Source organism: Bombus pyrosoma, linkage group LG11, assembly GCF_014825855.1.
Source record: "Bombus pyrosoma isolate SC7728 linkage group LG11, ASM1482585v1, whole genome shotgun sequence".
In the NCBI taxonomy this organism is placed as follows: Eukaryota; Metazoa; Arthropoda; class Insecta; order Hymenoptera; family Apidae; genus Bombus; species Bombus pyrosoma.
In genome coordinates this window covers 664216-683156 of record NC_057780.1, presented here as the reverse complement: position 1 = coordinate 683156, position 18941 = coordinate 664216, and the positions used below count along the sequence as shown (strand labels likewise).

Here is an 18941-nt window from a genome sequence, read left to right as displayed (position 1 = left end):
TTAACAGTCACACGCACACTCACACACACGCGCGTATAAAAATTCCTCGCTATACCGCTTTCAAACTCTTAGCTTTGCTTTCGCGCGTCGTTCGCGAATTCCAAATCGTTCTTAATTGAATTTTGATATTTCTCCTCGAGTATGTGTCACCCGATACGGAAACGTAAGGAAATTGCTTGTGACGATGTACGACGTCGAACATGATATCGTAACGTGGGAATCAAGACTTTCGGAAAATGGTTTTCGACTCGGACCGATTCGATCTTCGTGCTTGAAAATTCGTTAAGAGCAAGATGGGATTAATCGCGTTACAGAAACGTATGGGTAAAGATATATAAAGATATGTAAAGAGAAAAAGAGGAAATCTGATAGATGCGCGATCCTTATTACGGAGAGAGCTTATTCTTTGTACTTTCGCGATAAGATTTGACAAGCTACAGGTACGGAAAGAAATCTCGAACGACGAATTACAGCATCGTGATTACGTGGATAATCGTAATCGTGTAAAGATAAATCGAAATATACGAGCAAAAGTATGTTCGTGACGTTTGAGGGACAAACGTTGCGCACCGCTGTTTCGCATCATATATTCTATTTATATCGAGTAAACAACCGTTAACGGTCTCGCATCGAGTATATCGAATGAAAGCTCAAAAAACTTAAAATATTGCAAGATGAAACGTAAATTCCTTTTCCTTTACTTACACATAGAAAAAAAAACAATTTAAAATAGTACGATAAACCACCGCGTGTATGTTGTTGTATACGATAATTCTGTTTTTGTGTTTCTTGCAACGCAAATCGGAAACTATTCTCCCCTAATTCCATTATCTATCCGATCAATTGCAGCAAAATATTATGCAAAATATAATGTTTCGTCAGCGGTCCGAACACCTCTATGTACACGCTTCGCCAGAAACAAAACTACCATACGGTTAAAAACGTACGCATACGTATTTTGTCTGTCACTTTTCTTCTTTTTTTTTTTTGTTTTCAGACTTTCGAGAAAAGTCAGGGCTGAGCGTCCTCTCGTAACGAATCCGATAAAGGCATCAGGACTATAAAGCCAAGGCAAACAACGTTTTGCTTATGCCCAGTGTTGCACTTTGTAAAATAAATAGAAACGAATAAATACTTGAGCACATTCTATACATCTATGTATCTATCCATCTATATATATATATATATATATATATATATATATATATATATATATATATATATATATATATATATATATACATATATAGATATATAGATATACATATATAGATAGATAAATAGATGGATAGATAGATAGATAGATAGATAGATAGATAGATTGATAGATAGATAGATAGATTGATAGATAGATAGATAGATAGATAGATAGACAGATAGACAGATAGATACATAGATAGATAGATAGATGTATAGACATATAAAAGAAAAGAAAGAAACGTATGCGTATTTCCTTGGCGTGCATTCAACGCGTCGTAAGTTCAATTTATCATCTAAGATTCCGAAAGTAAATTACAGGCGTAAAGGATAATCGTTTCTCCACAGCCACTATTTAACATAAAGGATTAATTTAAAAGCGCAAGCATATTTATCATCCATCCGATTTCAAGATTTCGGTCAATTTCAAACATATAAACGAACCTTATATATCATACAATTCATTAATTTAACATCACTCTGTAAACACACAGTTTAGTTTCTCCATTGCCGAACTTCTTCAATTGCAACAAGGTACCAAAAAGGAAACGATATACGTAGCTCTGTTATACTTTGCAGCCAAGATATTTAAAAACAGTCGTGCAAATAACGTTTCAGTATCACGAGTCAAATTGATTTCATGCGTCGACGGAATTCGTTCGTGATACGTTCCGATGTACGATCGCGTATGCAATTTAGAAAAAGAGATCTCTCGACAGACAACGTAATACCAACGATCATCGACCGTTTTATCTTCCGGGATTTTATCGTGCGAAAAATAGAACAGCGAAATGTTGAATTTGCAAACGTTAAACGATGGCATTGAGAAATTCCATCGCGTACATCGGCCTACTTTCTTCCATCTTATGCTTCCGGCAAACACGAACGAGATCATCTTCGTCCGAAGCTGCCTCGTCGCGTTCATTTCCCCGACCCATTTCCAGCGAGCTTTGCCTTCCATAAGTACTTCTCTAAAGCATTCAAGGTACCATGCACAATCGCGTAAGTTGAGCAACAGCATTTTTAACACCTTCGCATCTCTCAGTCGTCTCACTCTTTGGGAGAGCGGAAACATTTGAAATCGAAAGCACGAAGGGACACGAGCGAAGTTTTACAAAATAAGAAATCCTCCCTCGATGTTGGAAATAGTACGACGGAGAGAATTATCGCGTCTCTTATGTCACTTCTTCCCTTGACCAGATCTACGATTTTTACCTTTTCTCTCGTTGAAGCATCGAATCGATCGTGTACAATCGTCGGTCCTATACACGCGAAACTCGTTAAACGATAACGGAACATGGACACGTGTCGATTAAACACCGATCTATCGTAATCTCTGCGACCCCGCACCTCCATACACCTAGCGGCAGCCATTTCTCAAACTAGTTTCACTTTCTTTTGATTCTGTCAGACGGTCGAGTGTGTGGTGGAGGAAGGTTGTGTACTGGAAGCCGTCGTCGACTGTGGTGTGGATGTTGACGGTGAACTGACGACAACTACAGGCTTCACCAGAGTGGTGGTGTTGATATACTGGGCGTTCACGATCGGCATTTGTGCCACGGATTTGAGGATCGGGGTGGTGATCATTTTGCCCGCAAGGCTAGAGGGGGCTAGGATATGAGCAGTCACTTGATTTCCTTGCGAGACAACGGTCATCGGTGTGACGATCGGTGTCAGGCCGGAGAGAGGTGTGTGCGGGCCAACGATATGAGCTATACCCTCTGTGGACGGAGCGTTTTGCATCACTGTCGAGCCTGGTTTACCTGTTGTGGTTTGAAGCGACACTCCTGCATGGCTCAGCGTCAATCCTGCAACCCATAGGGGTAATTGCACGGTAAGATATGTTGCCTTATTTCACCCGAAACGAACGCTAATAAGAGAATAATTTCAATCCCTTGCGCTCGAGATCGTCTTCACCTGCTATACCTGTCCACGATTGGTAATTCTAACTATTCACGAGCATTCACCGTTGCTGAATATCTTTCTTTAAAAATAAGTATCCTAACGTAAATCAAAAGCACGTAATAAATATAAGAAAAAAAAAACTTGTACACCATTTTCAAAGCAACCCGTACACGAATACAACACGAATCGCTCTGCAAATGGCCATATTCTTCATCTAGCACCGTTTCATTAACAAGATCGTAACAGTACGATTTGGTCTTGGATATAGTGCTGTATACAAGAAACGCGAAAAAAATGAGATCAGAACTTGTTTTTATAGAAACCGATGAATGCGCGACAACTAGCGAGAAATTGGAATTGTAGGTTTGCCCTCTGGCGGCAAATATAGAAAAGATTAGCACTGTAAATAGCGTGTTTAAACTACGATACAGGTATAGAAAGAAAAGAACGAAGGATATCCAATGTAAAGTATTACCATTTGCAGGCAGTATGTTCAATTCAGCGCCACCGGGAAGTCTAGTCAACTCCGATCCATTTCCGCCTACCAGTGTCACACCACCGACCATTTTATGCGTGGTCTGCGCGTCACCCGCTCGTATCCTCGTTTGAGCATCTGCAACGTACACAATGCACGATTATTATCCAACACGATCGAGAAAATAAATCAACGTTCTTCGTGGATAGGATGTTTCGTCAAATTTCAAAGTACGAAAGCCAACAAATTCACGCAGTCGTGTTACTTAATTACTATCGAAGATGAAAGCAAAATAAGAAAAGTTCCCTAGATATCGTGGTGCAGTTTGAACAGCACTGAATAAACGTGCGTCGACACGCGTCGCAAATACTTGATCGAATTTTTTCTTTATATTTTTAGAATAAACAAAAATCTGTTCGACAAATGAACGACAGCGGCGAACTCGTAATTACGCTATGTAGGCAGGATCGTTTCGAGTTACTCACTCGTAACATTCAGTGCAGGAGAATGCGCAGCGAAAACTAACGGCCTCCCCTCGTTTGTCGAATGCACTAATGTAACTGGCCTGACGTCATTGGCGGACGACTGCACGGCTAGGGCCAACGGCCTGTCGTTGTTGGACAGATTAGAATGCACAAACGTTACCCTGTTGTCGTTGGCCGTGGACGAGTGAACGACCAGCGCTACGGGCCTTGGCTCACTTCCAGTGTTCGATTGCACGGCAATAAGCGGCCTCGATTGATCCGGCGAGTTTTGCACGGCCAACGTGAGCGGCCTGGATTCGTTGCTGCCAGCGGTGTGAGTGACCAGAAGTTGCCTCGTGTCACCGGGTATCACCCTCAAGCTCGAACCGAGGTGCTGAAGGGTCGGTACAATCGTCGGCAAGCCTTGACTGGTGTTCAATATCTGAGCGCTGATCGGCAAGTGCAACTGGTGCGGCTGCTGCACTATACTCGTCGGTGAAGTATTAACTTTCTCCTACGATGAAAATTTCACAAATTACTTTGGATCAAGCTTTCGACTTTCTGATATGTAATATAAGAAGGTATTCCAATTCTTTTCTAAATCTACAAAAACAAATGTGTTTTGTTGCATTGGTCGGCAACTAATTTATACATATATATCTATATAAACTAGTTGTATTAAACACATTTCGCAATGCATTTGAGTCTTGCACCGTTGTTCCACACACAACGTTAAATGTACAAACGTTGTGTCCAAGGGGGTGCGCGCGCGCGCACGCGTGCTGCGCTACTGCTGCGCAATTTTGCTCTGGCTCTTTTGCCATTGCTGCAGTATGCTTCGACGATATATGCTTCGCGATCTAACCATTTTGAAGCGAATAAAAAACGGTTAGTTACGATTTTAGCCGAAACTGGGATTCGATCCAGAGACGTTCGGAATTAGCAGTCGCGGACTTAACCGACCGAGCCAATTCAACCGACCGTGGAACTTTTGTGCTCGATACTGTTTTCAACCTCTTATAGGACGTACCTGTGCTGGAGTAGGAATGCTAGGTGCAGGCGTTCCAGGACTCGAACTGACAGGTGGACTTTCTCTGGAACTTGGCGCAAGATTCATACCCTGCGCTTGGCAGACAACTGCCGCAGTGGCGACCTGACTGTGGATATTGGAAGTCGCGCTAGTACTTTGTAGCGTCTGCGGTGAACTAGCCGTAGCTGCGCTGCTCAGGCTGCTGGTACTGCTGTACCTCGTACCACCCCGTGCGAGCCCCGTCACATCAACCTCTATGTTTTCTGAAACTTTAATAAAAAAAATTCTTAAATTAGAAATCGCCACCTTACATTTTTCTCTTATCGTCGATTCTATATTTTATGAAAATAATTCGCTTCGAACTGGTTGTTGTTTCCCTTCGAGTACGTTTAAATGGTATGTGAATGTCCTATTTCGATTATAAGACTTACTACTTCTCGTGGCCGTTACATCGGCAGCCGCATTCTGTTCCGGTAAAAGAGTATTAAAGTCGATGTGATCCCAAGTAGCCGCGAGTTCCTTCTTCAGAGCTAGTAATCTTTGCTGGGCAGCAATTTTTTCCCTAGCAAGCTTTTCCATTTCGTGCTCGTAATCTCGTTCCTTCCTTCTCAACATCTGTAACGATATCCCCGCAATTAAAAAACAGGCCAATCGATGGTAGAAAAAAGTTTCGTATTTTTTTATAGAACGAGCAGAAAAATTAATTAGCTTTCGACCGAAACGATGTAAAATACAACACGTTCTCGCGATTATATAAGCACGTGTTCTAGACAGATTCCGATTATTCGCGAACGGGAATGCGCAAATATATTTCAACCGATAACGCGATATATATTTATTTGCTCCCTCGAAACTTCTGCGATACGAAAAACTCTAAAATTTACGCAATCTGTCGTACATAAAATTATCCATGTTTATCGAACCTGCATGTTTCACAGAAACGATTGCAGTTGTTGCGATCCTCTTCGCACACTCCGGTAGACCTTTATGAAAAATTGCCTGCGCGCGACAAAAAGCGGACGAAAGCCCATTATACGTAGTATATCCCGGCTTCGTTTTCGAGAACAGCATAACGCGAGCGTCACACGATACTCCTGCAGATTCAGGACATCTCACCGTCGAAATACGATAAGCCTTGTGTTTAACGTCAGCACGAACATGCGTGAAGGAACCGTGCACGAGTGCACGGGTGCACGTGACAACGAGCTCCGATACCCAGCGAACGAGATGCATGCGTTTCGAGAGAAGTCGAGGAGAAAGAAAATATGCAAGGACGAAATTCTTGCCGTGTGCAAATTCGAACCTGATCAAGTTCAGTTTGCACGCGTTTGCTGTGAAAATTCACGATGTGGCAACTTTGAACCGCGATAAGAATCTCCAACGAAAAATCGGCATCATTTGCCGTACAAATTACAAAATTCAATCTCGCGCCTTGGCCCATATGTATTTAACTTTCCTGTAATCTTCGCGCCACCAAACTCAACCTTACACCGTTGTATACAACATTGTTATAGAACTTGATCTAAGCTTAACTTCTACTCAACTGAGTAACTGAGTTCAAACCATAGCTTCAGGCCGATGTTAAATCGTTTATTAATATATTATTCGTATATATTGAATATTTATTGGTAGATATTTTTTTGAGCGAAACAATGCTGTCTAAGATTAATTCTAAAGTTAGACTATGAATTCAACGTGAAATGAAACAATGGCCAACGATATAGACATAAATACTTAGACGTGTTACAGTAGAAATCTCGAGTAGGTACGACTTTCCGTCGAAACGTGATAAGCATTCGATTCGGTATCGGCAGGAACGTTTCGCGGTGGAACGCACGTGACAATAAGTGGCAGCGCTACCGGCGCGCACGATACAGAATACACGTGGTAAGATCGTCAAGGAGGAGAAAGAGGAGAACGACGACGCAGCCGCGCGCAGAAGGGAACGCAGACGGAAAGAAAAGACACGACCGGGGTCGCCAACTTACACAGTGATAATCAAAGAAAGTAAGTGGGAGACGAGGATCGCCTTGGTCGAAGAACAAGGAGGAGGAGGAGGAGGAGGAAGAGGAGGAAGAGGAGAAGAAGAAAAAGAAGAGGAGGAGGAAGAAGAAGAAGAAGAGGAAGACGAAGCAGGACGTAAATATGAAGAAAGATGGGACGACCAACAAAGATAGAACGCAACACGAGAGATAAAGAGAGGGGAGCAAAGCATAAGGAGGAGGGGAATATACGTTGCGAAAAAGGCTGAGAAACACAACAAAAATAGACAGACACGCGTATCGAAGGATAGGTAAGTTAAAAGGAGATAGAGAGACGACTGAAACGGAGGTGAGGAGGAAGGTGCACGAAGGCCGTTGCATGAATAGGCGCACGCGCGGTTTACAAGCACGTGGGTAAACCGCCTCCAACAGGATTCGCACACACAATACTGCGCTCTCGGATATACGCAAATAGCGTTTTCGTTTCTTTCTACATCTCCCCTATCTGCCACGTCGTACGTGCCGCTAAGATCGTGCATGTACTTTATTATACTTTATCGAACTCGCGTGCGCGCGAATCTGGCGGATTTTTCGCCAACTAACAAGAACGGAGTAAGTTAAACCCGTCTAAAGTGTCGTCGTACCGGTAGTGGATTACCGGTTTCCTTTCATTCGTATCCCCGATGTATATATCTTGCTTTTTGTTTTTTTTCTTTTTTTTAATTTTCAAATATCTACATTTCGATCGAGCATTGTCCCGATACGATGATATATTTATTGTGCCAATACGTCAGCTGTTAAAAGGGAACGTTTCGTTATTACGCTATTTAAGGCCTAATAATTACGTTGTATTTTGATCGATGGTCATTGACGCAACGTTTTCACGGGATCCATAGGTTTCCTTTCGCCATTCGAGTTTCGAACTGAAACGAAATAACGATGCTCGGTACCTGTAACGACCGTACACCATTTTCCGAAATAATACCCCAGCTTAAATACTTAACGATCTTGAAAATCTGGCAGCTATTCACAAAGTTATTATTGCGTCGGTAATCGTGCGGTTTATTTGTGAATCGCTACGTTTCTCACAGAACATTTGGATAATCCTCGACCCCGAGGTAGACAATAGAGCATGATTGAGACCGAAAATTATTCTTAAGAAGCTAGTCTTTTGATATATATTTATTTATTTTTTTTTAAAAGACGTAACGGTCGTGTTTCGTTGATTCCGTATATCTATTGACAAGGTTTATTAATAAATATGTAACAAAATGTTTTTAATTGATAACGGTATACGTCAATGACATCGTTCGGAAGACGTAGCTGATCGGTGGCTCAACAGAAACATGGAACGGGTAATTCCACGTAATTACGCAGAAACCTGACGTTACGGTAAGCCAACGTGCAATTTCGACACGTCGGAGTGAAGCATCCGTTTCGTACTTAGAAGTCGGCAACAATGGCGCTCTGAACGATAAAAGTTCGGATAGCAGCGTACGCCGTACGTGCCATGCTGCGTGACACCGATGGCCGCGCAATCACGTGGAACCAACACAGGTACACCTTGTACGTGGAGAAGCATCGTGTACGCACACGCGCAAACTGCACGGAGTGAACCGGAGACGAAGAAAGCGAACGTCTCGTATGGTGGGGGAAGGCGCAGGATGACCTAGAGTGGGAAAGACGACGATCGACGAAGACGAAAGAGTACACAGACAATGCCGTTTTGACGAAGACGGGCGAACGGAGAAGGAGAAGAAGGAGGAGGAGGAGGAGGAGGAGGAGGAGGAAGAGGATGAAGAAACGGAAAGAGAAAGAAACTACAGATACGAAACGCGGTCGAAGAGGAAACGCGAGACAGAAGATACACGCGGAAAGAAAGAGGAGAGGTCAGGAGCAGACAGAGAGCGACAGATAAGAGACGAGACTAGAAAGAAGTGGGGATCGCGAGACAGAAAAGACGAAGACGAAAATACGAGGAAAGAAGGCGGTGGTGGGGGAACAACGTGTCTCTAGAAACGACCTCGTGCAGCAGACGGAGCAACGGAGAGAGTGAAACTATCGGACGAGGAGGACGAAAAGACGACTGTACTGTGGCGAGGAAAAGCGGAAAAAAAGCGAGGGAAAAGTGAAAAATAATTCTCACGTAAAGGCGGGATAATATATTGTAAGTAAATTAGTCGATCTGGTTAAAGGAAAAGACGAAGGAAGCGAGAAAAGAAGGAAAAGAAATACGATACCCTGGGTTTGCACGTACGATGGAAACGACGCGTATGCCGTCCGCATATTGGAAAGAAACGAACGGATCGTATAGTAAATAGGTGAAAAGAGAGACATGCGCAGACCGAAAGGGTAGAATAGGCTGCACAAGCGCGTGAGAAAGAGGCCAAACGGCTGATAGTAGGATTCGAGTTGAATCACGAAAGAAGGGAAAGGAGGTGGTGGTATGTATGGTCGACCTTCGCGGGGACGCGCATCGGGCCCGATTCTCTGGCCGTCGCGCGAAAAGTTCATGTCCGTTTCGCAATTCCGAAATTGCGAGAAAAATGTATTAGATAGGATCGAACTCGAGTACCAAGGAGAAGTGAAAATTTCCTTCTGAATATGAAATAGCCGCAACGTCTCTATACGATAGCGTTATCGATACAATAAAATGATTTATTTCCGGCCCGATACCATATGCCATTACTATCTACTATCGGCTAATTGGTATTTACAATCATTATATGGTATATGTTACATCACTCGCTGATACATAATTTGCGAGACGCAATATATTAACGAAAGCGATTAACAGAATGGAAGATTAATCGGGTCGAGTCTTACGTACCGAAGATTATTACGTGGCGAAGTAACCGCATTTACAACCCCCGTTACACGCAATCACCGGATTATTTCTGTCTTTCGCTTTTTCTCTTTTTACGCTTTTTCGAAAAGCTCGTACATCGAAACTGACTCGCGATGCATCGACCGTGCGAATCGAACGGAACAATTACGTGGCCTTTATATTCAGGTGCCACGACCACACATTTCGCGCTAGGTCACACAGCTAACCTGCGACACTGGAAACCATTGCGGCATAATAGCGAGCATAATTAGCAGTTTTTACGATACCAAAGCGTTTCGCGTGCAAGCATACTCTCTGCGAGAGAGCAGGATTTCGCTATTACGTACAGTAAACAGCATGTAGCTTTACAGTAAGGAATATTATAGCAATTGCGCTAGGCTTCTCTATAAATTAGGACGGAAGGGAAAAGAGTATGAATCGTAAAACACGTTACACGTATCAATTTACATACCTGTATATGCCTGATCGCAGCGTGAAGAATCGAAAGGTTCGACGACTTTTTCTCTTCCTGCGACGGGAGTTGCCTCTTCAATAATTCGAAGCACTCTTTCAGGTGCGCCCTTCGATTTTTCTCCAATTTGTTATGCACTTCTCTGGTGCCAGAACGGATTACACACGGTCTAGAATAGAGAAACGGATATATGTAGACACGCGATATTTTCCATTTATATTTACATCTATGTGGAACCGATAAACCGTTGATAAATTAGTTCCAACGACCTATGAAATCTATCGAAATTCTATCGAAGCGATTTCACAGGCCCTTAAATAAAAAGCATCGATTCACCGGTAAAACGTAGCTCGTGCACAATTTACCTCCCCCTACAAATTACATTACGCTGCTTCTAATTTGTCAGGCATTTCCGAATCGATTCGCCTGCCCCTCCCCCAAACGATAATACCATTCTTGCGTCGTTTTCTTACATGATCGCAGCAATACGACCGGCTTACTGGTAATATTTTTTGTTAATCAGTTTCGCATGCACTCTTCGCATCTAGAAAATTAAAGTGAAACATACGATTGGAGAAAATCGCGAGATAAAAGAGTACTTTGCATCGGTCTTGGAGGTCCAGGCAAGGAACGCTATCCGATAACAGAAAACACAGAAATGCAAAATAAGAGGAGAAAACCATGACGATAAAGCGAGCGCAAAACGGTCGATAATCCCTGTAATCGATCAGATAAAGCAACGATCCTCGCGCACCTCTGAAGCCAAGTACACAGACATCGAAATCGCGTTCTTAATCAGAAGGTGGCAGACAAATTACGATAATCTCTAGCGGGAGGAGGCACGAGCGTGCAGCACGCATGTGGTGGTACGCGATAATGGCAGCGGCGCGTTAGTACGCATCCCGGTCCCCGGTCTCACGACGTGGTAAGTGACGCACCGTGCACGTGCCATTCACCCTGGACACGTGCACCGCGTGAATGGGTAGCGAAGACTCTGTTGCCTCGACGCTCCTGCCTGTGCATCGAGAAAAGAGAGAACGGACAAGACGGAGGGGGAGAGCGCGCGAAGCAACAGGCTGGCATATCGGCAGCCAGAAAGAACACGGAAAAACGGCGAGAAGCAAGCGAAGTTGGCGGCACCGTGGACTGAGCAACCGTCGAAAAATATACCGAACGAGAATTCGCGACGAGGAACAAGATACTACAGCTGCTGATGCTGCTGAGAGAGATAGAGAGAAAGAATAGAGATAGAGATAGAGCGAGAGAGAGAGAGAGAGCAAATGCGGGATGGAGCAAAAACGGAAAAAGGAAGAGGAAAAGTTTGAAAAGAAATTTTTAGAGGAAAGATGACGAGTAACAGGGAGATAGAAATGAACTTCTTGAGAATTAGGGGTGTAGATGTGTTGTATTTCGTTGTAAGAAAGTAACGTTCGGTTTGATCCAATGTTAATTACGGGTTATATACTATGGAATTTTATCGATGTAACATTTGATAAAATATTAACACGTTCTAACGATTGGTACAGCCGAAACTTTCGGTAGGCGAATAAAAGAATTGTTCGATATAACGTTGAAACGGAGAAAATCACTTATTTTCCTCTAATGAAATTTTTTAACGTAACGTTTTCAGTGACACGCGTATAAGATACTAAAGATACGGCCAAAATGATCTTCTTTCTTGGCATAGAACGTGTTAACCGTTTATAAAAAAAAAAAAAAAGAATGTAATATGCACAACGAAGGACAAAAGTATACCTCGTGTACATCCTTTAAGACAGAATAATTTGCTTAAAATTTGACCAAACGACTCGCGAGTTTCTCCGAGAAACCGACAAAGGATTAGTTTACCAGATAACGCGTTAAAAATGTTTTGAAAAAATTGCCTTTTACAACATCTTTATCTGGTCTTGTGACGAAAATTTCAGCACCACGTTTTGAGGATTTGTGTTAGTTGTACGATGTATACACTGAAAATTTTAGCGAGCTCGGTTGATGCGGAAACAGGGGACAGGCATTTTTAACCGTTCGTAACTCGTTGCAACGTTAACCGATTTCGATAAAATTTTCAGCGTAATTGTGTAACTGACGTATAAATGTTCGATAATCGTGTTGCTTAAATTTTTATTACAAGCTTGGATAAAAAAAGAAAAAGTCCAATTTCTTCCTCGAGATTCCGACCAATTGCAATTTTTCCAAAAAAAAGAAAGAAAAGAAAAAAGAAAAAAAAAAAAAAGAAAAAGAAATGTTACGCGTCACGTAGAAATCTGATCCTTCTAACTTTTCAGCGAGAACAGACACTCGTCGTTCGATCCGAGCTTTAAAAAGTTATTCCGCTTTAAAAGGTGTACGAATACCTTTGTCCCTCGCTGTATATGCAACACCTAATTACGCGTTAATGGTATAAATTACTCGATGCAAATCTGCAACACGTGTAACCTTCGATGTAACAAACAAGTACGAGAAGTTAATTCGTTTTCCAAGTTGTTTAACTCGAATCAACTCTCATTCTCCGTAAAACGAACTATTCTAAGGACAATTAGGACAATTATAATTAGATTTTAAGAAGTTTTTCCGTATAAAATCGGTCACAGTTGCAACGGTAACTTGGTTACTCTTAAAGTTATTACAAAGCACTTTCGTACCAGGTGTTCGGTGATTCTATTTACTACATGGGCGAATAATGCGCCCATATATTAATTCTTTTCCTTTTTATCCAATTCTGAGATCATAACTCAATGTGCCGCGATGATAAAGAAAGCTGACTCAAAGTTCTCCTACCACCCTTACAAAAATTAGAAAGCATATCTTCGCATACGTTGACGTTAATGTTAATCGTATGTCGACATAAACTATATTAGATCTACTTTATAGTAACTAAAAGTACAGTAACTAAACTTAAACACAGATATACACAAAATATACACAAGATATACACAAGGACGGTTATGCACATTATCCCAAATTATACGAACTTAACAGTTTAACCAGCATCCGTCGGCCGTCGCTTATGTCAATTTGACACGCGTTGTGATAAACGAGATAAAAGTAAGAGCAAAAAGTAAAGCGACAAAGAGAGATATTGGTCTGGCGTTCGTAATTTATATGTTCGTTATAAGGGACGGACGAGGGTTAAAACTTAAATTAAACATATAATATATACGAATTAAGCTTATCTTAGCTAACTTATTTTTATCTATCGCACGAACGAAATTAACCGACATACATCGAACGAATTACAAATAAAATAGAAATAGTTGCATCAGTCTTACCCGTTTCGATGCTTCTTATTGTCGTGGCTGGGTTCGACGTCGACGACGAGATTGCCCGCGTTCTGCTGCGAGTGATTCGTATTATGATTTTCCACGTAAGGATTATGCGTGTTGTTTTGATTGTTGTGATGGTGATGATGGTGATGGTGTTGCTGTTGTTGCTGCTGCGGCTGCGGTTGCTGTTGCGTCTGTTGCTGCGGTTGCTGCTGCGACTGCTGTTGCTGTTGTTGGTGGTGTTGCTGTTGGTGCTGTTGTTGATGCTGTTGCTGGTGCTGTTGCTGCTGCTGCTGCTGATGATGATGATGATGAAGATGGAGGTGCGACGTAGAGTGTACGGTGGTCAGATGAGCCGAGCTTGCGTTCGCCGAGGATGGCGTTACTCGCGTGCTTGAGATCACGGGACTCCCTCGGGAACCTGCCGAGTGATTCCCGTTCGTTCTATTATTTTCTAGCGGCTCCTCCTCTGAAAAATAAATCAAATCAATCTTTTCTGAAGATTGACCGTTATAAAACTTTCTACTTTGCTCTTTCTTCTGTCCAAAAGAGATACAGTTCGATACAGTTTAATCAAAATCTCATAGTTATTTTTACCATAATATAACAATTTATTACTTTTATCGTCGATTTATCTATTCGATAAATGCTGGTTAACGATTCTTAAAACTTTGGAAACTTGCCAGCGATTGTCGTTTTTATATCGTACGAAGATGACGATAAGTCTACAGCACCAGAAGAACGTGAAATTTCTTAGAGAAATATTACAGGTACAGGTGAACGTATTCGAGCGGCTCACCAGCAACACAATCTCGGGTAAATAGTTTTTCAGGAAAGGGACTATACGAAAGGAGAATTTTACAGGGGTAATTTCCAAGCGGTTGCCCGATCTCGAAACTTTCATTCTGGACAGCATTCACGGAGGCGCAGCAATTCCTCGCGTTCTACGGTGCAGACGACGCTCCCCTTGCTCATTCTATTCTATACTCGAACCTGAATGACTATGTTCTCGCCTAAGATTAGCGAATGCTTCTCTGGAGTGGCGATGGCTTCGATACGTACAGATCAACTTTACCAGGATCAACTCTTTCCACTTGCACTAACCAGTCATAATTGCTACGTCTTCCATCCTCGTTCTCCATCTTCAGATGCGACTCAATTTTTCCTCTCCACAAAATCATTTACACGTAGATCTGTTCGATTATATGGGTGGCAACGTTGCACGTAAAATCCGTTAAGTAAAATCGAAATATCTTCGAGTTTCCAAATCTCGCTCTCGTTTCAACGAAAGGAAAATGTTGCTTAGCCGTAAGAAGAGTTTTGCTAGAGCAAAGTGAAGTAAGAAATTGCGTGTGCGAAAGAAACGCGACTGGACGTAAAAGGATAGAAAGGACAAAGGCAGGGTTAAAAGGTAGAGCCGTCTAAAATCGCAGTTCACGAACGACCAAAACGTTTCGCTACGACGGTCCTGTAGGATCTGCAATTTTCGTGCTCGGAGGGCCGCCGCTCCATTCGTCGCGATGCTATAAATTAGCGCAGCACGTGTACGCACATGCAACTAACTCATTCATGTACCAAGAGACTTGGCAAAGCTTCGTCGCATAGCTCGACGCTTCCTAAATCTATTCCGGGCTTAAAGACGGCGTGTACGTATCATGAGAACAAGAAGCAAGAAAGCACCGGCGATATACCTTGCGCTCGGTGCACGCTCGCAACGCTGCCTTCGTCGAATAACACGCTAAAACGTGTCTAGCAACGCGACTACACGATCTCTACCGAACAAGATTTTCTTACACTTACTTACTGTCCGGACTATCAAACCGGTGAAAACGGTGTCTCTCCTTTTCTTTTCTAATACTCGAGCACGTTCTAGAACTTGTTCGCGCAAGATCTCCGCATTTCGCTATCTGCGGAGAGTTCGATACCAAAAATATTACAACGAACGAATAACTTAAAAATGTGATATTAAGGCAGGTTGCAGGGATCCAAGGTTTTCGATACGTTGTCAACGTAGTTCGCAGTTTTTAGTATATATTTTTGATCGTTCGTCGTCGGCCTTTATCGAGTGGCCTACTTTGCGCGATAAATCTCTGTAGACAGGGACAGGAAGTCTGCTCTTGCGTAACAAGGTTGACGCATTCGACAGGTTAAATCTTCCCGTCTTTTGCATTCTATCTTCTTCTCGTATCTGCGTCAACTTATTTCAAACTTTTTTCTTTCGTTTCTTTTCCTCGCAAGAAAATTACCATATGCGATCTTTCGAGATTCTTCAGCAAACTGGAGGAAATGGACTGTAAAATTTGTCAAAGTAAAGTCCTATTAAAAAGTCTGACCAATTAACATCGCGAAACCAACGAATGAAACGCTTCTTCTACCAGCAAAGAGAATATAATACATAGAGATAAGAAAGATATTTAAAAAGAGATTAGGCGATGGGAAATGAGCAGCAAAGAGAAGAACAGCGTTGGATAAAAATCGAATAAAAGTGGAGCACGAACGAATCGAACGAGGCAGATCCTTGACCTAAAAATAGCGATCTTCGCTAATTTCTTGTCTCCGAAATTGATATTCAGTGACGCGATTCATCTATTAGCAAATTCACCGAACAACGGTTCCCTCTGCTCTGAACCGTTGCCGCGTTCACAATCAGACAGTCGAGTTTAGTGCCGAAACGTGGCAATAAATTTTATCGAAATGGAATTACCAGCCAAAAGTCGTTTGTTAAATAAGGCGAAACGGACGATCGTGTTTTTATCCTGAATATCGCGCGAACGAAACGAGCTTCTAACGGACACACGCGGATGATCGCTTTACATCGAGCGAATCTTCTAGCATAATCCACAACTTGCCACTATAAAAAAAAAAGCAAGCTATAAAAAAAAAAGCAATAAGAAGAATAATTTTGGCAAATTATTTATTCGATAAATGGGTGTAAAAGAAATTACTCTTCTCGGTCGTGACTCGAATTATTTGGTCATGCAAGAAATTTCTTTTATAGTCGATGAAAGGATCGTATCGCGAAATTCGTACATGCCAACTTTCCACCAAAGTATGAATCGAATCTTTCAATTACGGCTAAACTCGAGTTAAACTTCAAAAATACGATAAAAAGAAAGATACGAACGACAAAAAGAATTAAAGAACAAATATCGATAAAATAACGTGACTCGATATCCTCGCCGATATTAAAATTGCCAATGGCCCCTGTTCAACGGATCTTTTAACAAAATCCTTTGGGAAAGGAGAGGCGCACGCTGAGATTAAAGACTATACAGATTGAGCGAGCGAGCGAGTGAGCGAGTGAGTGAGTGAGTGAGAGAGAGAGAGACAGACAGACAGAGACGAGCCTGCCTGTCTAGACGGACGTTCGGATGGTAATTCGCAGCGATGAACTAAAATGGTCAGAGACGAAAGAACGTGACTGTTCTTTTATCTGCAAAATCGGCATGAAATCAGCCTTTAACGCTGGAAGTCAAACTAATCAGATGTAAATTCAAGCATGCCTGTTTACGTCCAAATATCAAAACCCGAAGCTACTTTATACGATAATCCGTTCGAGCGAGGAAATCCTTAGACATTCGCGATTCCAGATTTATCGGCAATTCGATGGAAAGAAAGATCGGCAAAGGTGTTTACAATTTGAATCGTTATCCGTATTTTTTGGTTAATTACGATCTAGTTAGGTTGTAATTTCTCTTGGAAACTCGATGTTCGATGGATTATGTAATTGCTAAACGTGTGCGTAGAATTCGTATGACTCAGGCAGCAAACTTTCCTTATTCAGAAACGATACACCGTATATACGTGAATATGCGCGAAAATGATTGAGATTTAAACTTTATAGAACGTGACAAGCGTACGGCGATCCAACAAACGGAGATATCCGATCGATCTTGAAAAATTCCTTACGAGAGCAAACGTCAAAGTCTGGATTAGTTGGCGGATAGAAGGAATCGCGCATACTGGTATTTAAAGTTTTAACACCAATCTAGCGCCGCTAAGCTCAATCAGTGGTCCTGCTGTAACGCGAGAACCCAACGTCCAGCTAAAGAATATTTATAGGCTGTGCGTACGTAACCACTTTAAGTCGAAGCATCCTCGATGCTCAAGAAAAAAACACACGGCTCCTTTTAACGGTGTCTCTGTTTGAACGAACCCCTTTCTAACGGGAACAGCTCGATTGCATTGCCAATAAAAATCGGCTGAGATCGTCGCGATAAACTATCCCGATAACCAACCTCGCCATCAACTATCACCTCGCAAGACGTGCAACTATAAAAACCTATCCGTCTAGTCGTAAAACAATCGTACGATCGAACGTTATAAAAATAACTCGCTGTTTGAAAATTCGAGAAAGCTGCTGTACAAGCCGTACGAAAATTACACTTGGAAAAAAAAAAAATACATACTACGAAACTCGAGCGAAAAAGCGCGTGTACATGGTTAGTCGTGATTCCTTGGTCCATCAGTTTTCCAACGTGATGCATGCCACGCGTTTCCATTTCTTGTCCTTAATAAATCTAAAATACACGCGTACATAAAACTTGGTAATATATGCCAAGTATCGAATCATGTTCAAAGTGATTTATTACAGTATTAATATCCGGTTGAGGATCTTCGAATCGCCTTTGTATCGAGATTCACCTGCTCGTCGCTGCTATCGCTAGAGCCAAGTATTGCGATGTTCCATCGCACGCAACCATTCCCACATACGAGTAAACTTTGTTCCATCGTCTTTCATCAACGACGCGACGAAAGCAAATGTGTTTATACCATCCTGTTTAATCTGCTGTCAATCTATCGAATAGTGGCGCTATTTCGTCATCATTATCGTAGAATTTCTCTTGTTTTCGAGCAAAAACGCGAGCGAGCTCGCAACTTATCCGACAGCTCGATACATTTAAAGGCGATCGTTAAAACGCATTAACGTTTCCTGGATACACCTTTTACGACAGATCGTACGTATGTGCGCGCGTAGATCGCCGGACGGAGCGACAAACCGCGTGGAAACGTTGCATCGGTCGCGATGCTGTGTGATCGATAAAAAGCGCGACGCGTCTCGCGACGAGCGGGTTCGCCGTCGACACGGTTGCTCGTCGCGCTTCTCACCGCCGCCGTTCTTGAAAACTAACCGCCGGGAATCGTTATGACTGCTAGTCGATGGTTAAGTGCAGTGTCACGGTCGCGATACGGAGTCGCGAGCGACCACGTGCCAGCGAGATAACGACCGGAGGAGCGGGTATTCGCGCGCAAGACGAAATAGGAAATCGGTGGGATCGCGGGCGGTTTTGCGGCAGTGCAGTTCACAGGGTGGCGAATGCGCGCG

General features: G+C 42.5%; 2 protein-coding genes across 7 annotated transcripts in view; both read right to left on the bottom strand.

Moving 5' to 3' along the window:
* The window catches only part of LOC122572593 (glucose dehydrogenase [FAD, quinone]-like), a 62487-nt gene that overhangs the window by 41273 nt on the left and 2273 nt on the right, over positions 1–18941 (bottom strand). The gene's annotated exons all lie outside the window — the stretch shown is intronic.
* The window catches only part of LOC122572587 (homeobox protein B-H2-like), a 31445-nt gene continuing 13823 nt past the window's right edge, over positions 1320–18941 (bottom strand). For all 5 annotated transcript variants that reach the window (XM_043737707.1, XM_043737709.1, XM_043737706.1 and 2 more), the window contains exons 4-10: positions 13622–14084; positions 10353–10521; positions 5503–5686; positions 5072–5340; positions 4063–4555; positions 3578–3715; positions 1320–3005 (exon numbers count right to left, since the gene is read on the bottom strand). In XM_043737707.1, coding sequence (XP_043593642.1) covers positions 2605–3005; positions 3578–3715; positions 4063–4555; positions 5072–5340; positions 5503–5686; positions 10353–10521; positions 13622–14084 — 2117 coding nt within the window. In that variant the 3' untranslated portion in view covers positions 1320–2604. The remainder of the gene's footprint in view (positions 3006–3577; positions 3716–4062; positions 4556–5071; positions 5341–5502; positions 5687–10352; positions 10522–13621; positions 14085–18941) is intronic.